This window comes from Penaeus vannamei, chromosome 28 (assembly GCF_042767895.1).
Source record: "Penaeus vannamei isolate JL-2024 chromosome 28, ASM4276789v1, whole genome shotgun sequence".
In the NCBI taxonomy this organism is placed as follows: Eukaryota; Metazoa; Arthropoda; class Malacostraca; order Decapoda; family Penaeidae; genus Penaeus; species Penaeus vannamei.
In genome coordinates, this window is record NC_091576.1 from 2287311 (window position 1) to 2289694 (window position 2384).

Sequence of the window (2384 nt, forward strand, 5' to 3'; positions counted from 1 at the left end):
CATCGCTTTATTGTCTGGTTTTGGGATTTGTTTTGATTCTCTTGTATGTTTGGGGGATGTTTTGTTTTTTTGTTTATTTCTTGGAATTTACCTTGTTTTGTTTTGTATTTTTTTGTTATTCTCTATCTTCTGAATGTTCTGATTCCATTCCGGAAACGCAAGTGATATGCAGTTTTCGAACGGATGTGTTCATTCTCCACAGGCAGGCGAGCAGGGATTCTCTGCGAAGGGATAAACTTCGGGAAAGATTTTCCTCAAACTGTTTTGTAGATTTATTTTATAAATCTAAGACTTCACTGAAAAGCCTCTCGTTTGATTTTGAATAAATATCAATAAATAAAAACAACTCCATAGACACAAACAAATTATATATACAAAATATGGGGCGAGGATGCAGGGTGTGGCAAGTAATGGGAAAAGGCAGAAGGATCAGAAGACACGAGTTCTTGCTAAGCGAAAGGGCGCCGGAGGCTCCAGCAGGCGGCGAGGGAAAGGCGCGGAAGGAGGCAGATCCTGAGAGAAAAATGGCGAGATGTGAACTGTTCTCATATGATGATGACCATCTTTTCGGGGCGAGAGGCGAGGTGAGTGACGGACGTGCCTCCCGCCCGCCGCTCTCCGCGAACGGACAGCGAAGCGACTCGACCTCGCGAGCTGAGGGGGGGGGGGGCGCGAGTCGTGTCATGGCCAGCGGGGACGAGGCTGTTGCGGAGAGACAGCTGGCTTTCCGTTTCCGTCGGTGAATTTCATTCTGAATGCCATAGCACCGACATTTTTTTAGGCAACTGAGGTGCAGCGGCGCTCTGGCAAGACGAAAACCTTGATTCCAGCGTCTCTCACTCTCCCGACGTGGCGCGCTCCTACTGGAACTTGAGGGCGGGATGGCTGTCGAAGTTCTGGACAATGTCTTCCTCCTGGAAGATGTTCTCCAGCTCCGCAGAGAGGATGTTTGCGATGCGAGCCGTGTCGATGGCATTCACCACCTGCAGAAGGAAAAAAAAGGGCATCTCAAATACGTGTTTGATAAACGGAAGCTATGTGTGCAAGCGACGTAGCACCAGAGCAGTTGTGACGAAGCGAAAATCGGAGGTTTTGGGACTCACCGTCTCGCGAGCGGTCGAAAGGAGAGTTTCTTCAATGTCCAAATCACTTCGGGTTATCTGAACCATTTCCGGGGTCAGGCTGTCGACGGTCAAGCTCACCAACTTCATTTTTTCACGCCCGCGGACCTGGAGGAATAGTAAAAATAAATAGCAATTTGAGAAACTCCCCCACTCTCTCCCTCTCCCTCTCCCTCTCCCTCTCCCTCTCCCTCTCCCTCTCCCTCTCCCTCTCCCTCTCCCTCTCCCTCTCCCTCTCCCTTTCCCTCTCCCTCTCCCTCTCCCTCTCCCTCTCCCTCTCCCTCTCCCTCTCCCTCTCCCTCTCCCTCTCCCTCTCCCTCTCCCTCTCCCTCTCTCGTCTCACACCATATATACTCACCGTCTTCACCCTGAATCGAGCCTCGGCGTCGAGAGAGGTGCTGACGGAGGCCTTGGTGAGTTGCCGCGTCTTGTCCTTGGGCTGCACCTGCACCGGCCCGATGGCGAACTTCACATCCAACTGAAACGCAAATCCATTCGCTACATGAGATCCAGCACTTGCTAATTAATTAAAGGACACCTGATTCGTGTTTTGCTGATACGTATATATACATAGATCCGGATCTCTCGTGGATACATTTACGAAAGGCATCAAAGCACTGTCTAAAATTACTCACGTTGAGATGCTTGCTGGAAGAATCGAGGACAACATCTCCATCGCGCTGAATATTCTCCATGCCGGTGAGGTGAGCGTTGCTGGCCCGACGTTCCTCCTGAGTAGGGAGGACCTGCTCGGACCTGGCGCAGAAGGGGTGACTTAGTACACCTATTCTCACTATATAGGATTTATATGTATACAGTAATGGGCTGCTGATTAGCCTACTTCAGATTTGATGTTAGGGTTTCAATATCTGTTCCTAGATAGAGATTTGTTCCGCCACTTAGTACAGAAAGTAGATGTACTGTATAATGGTTACATACAAAATAGTTTATAAGCTAAAGGCCGGGAACAGACCCAACCGGTTCACAGACTCTCTACATAGACACTTTATGATGCATGGAATATATATATATATATATATATATATATATATATATATATATATATATATATATATATATATATATATATATATATATATATATATATATATATATATATACATGTGGGACTAAGGAAACCAAGTGTGACCTTTTTTACTTACCCTGAGAAGGCTCGTTGCTCAGACAGATTTCCCATACGGTTCTTCTTCTTGTTCTTGTTCTTGTTATTCTTCTTGTTGTCCTTTCCATTCTTGTTATTCC

At 46.8% G+C, this 2384-nt stretch overlaps 1 protein-coding gene across 1 annotated transcript in view; it reads right to left on the reverse strand.

The window, feature by feature from the left end:
- Nucleotides 1–259: 259 nt before the first annotated feature.
- Nucleotides 260–2384, reverse strand: part of LOC113818630 (ABC transporter F family member 4) — a 16314-nt gene continuing 14189 nt past the window's right edge. The window contains exons 7-11 of the mRNA XM_070141640.1: nt 2285–2384; nt 1757–1877; nt 1480–1599; nt 1104–1229; nt 260–983 (exon numbers count right to left, since the gene is read on the reverse strand). The exon at nt 2285–2384 is cut by the window's right edge and continues 683 nt beyond it. Coding sequence (XP_069997741.1) covers nt 861–983; nt 1104–1229; nt 1480–1599; nt 1757–1877; nt 2285–2384 — 590 coding nt within the window. The 3' untranslated portion in view covers nt 260–860. The remainder of the gene's footprint in view (nt 984–1103; nt 1230–1479; nt 1600–1756; nt 1878–2284) is intronic.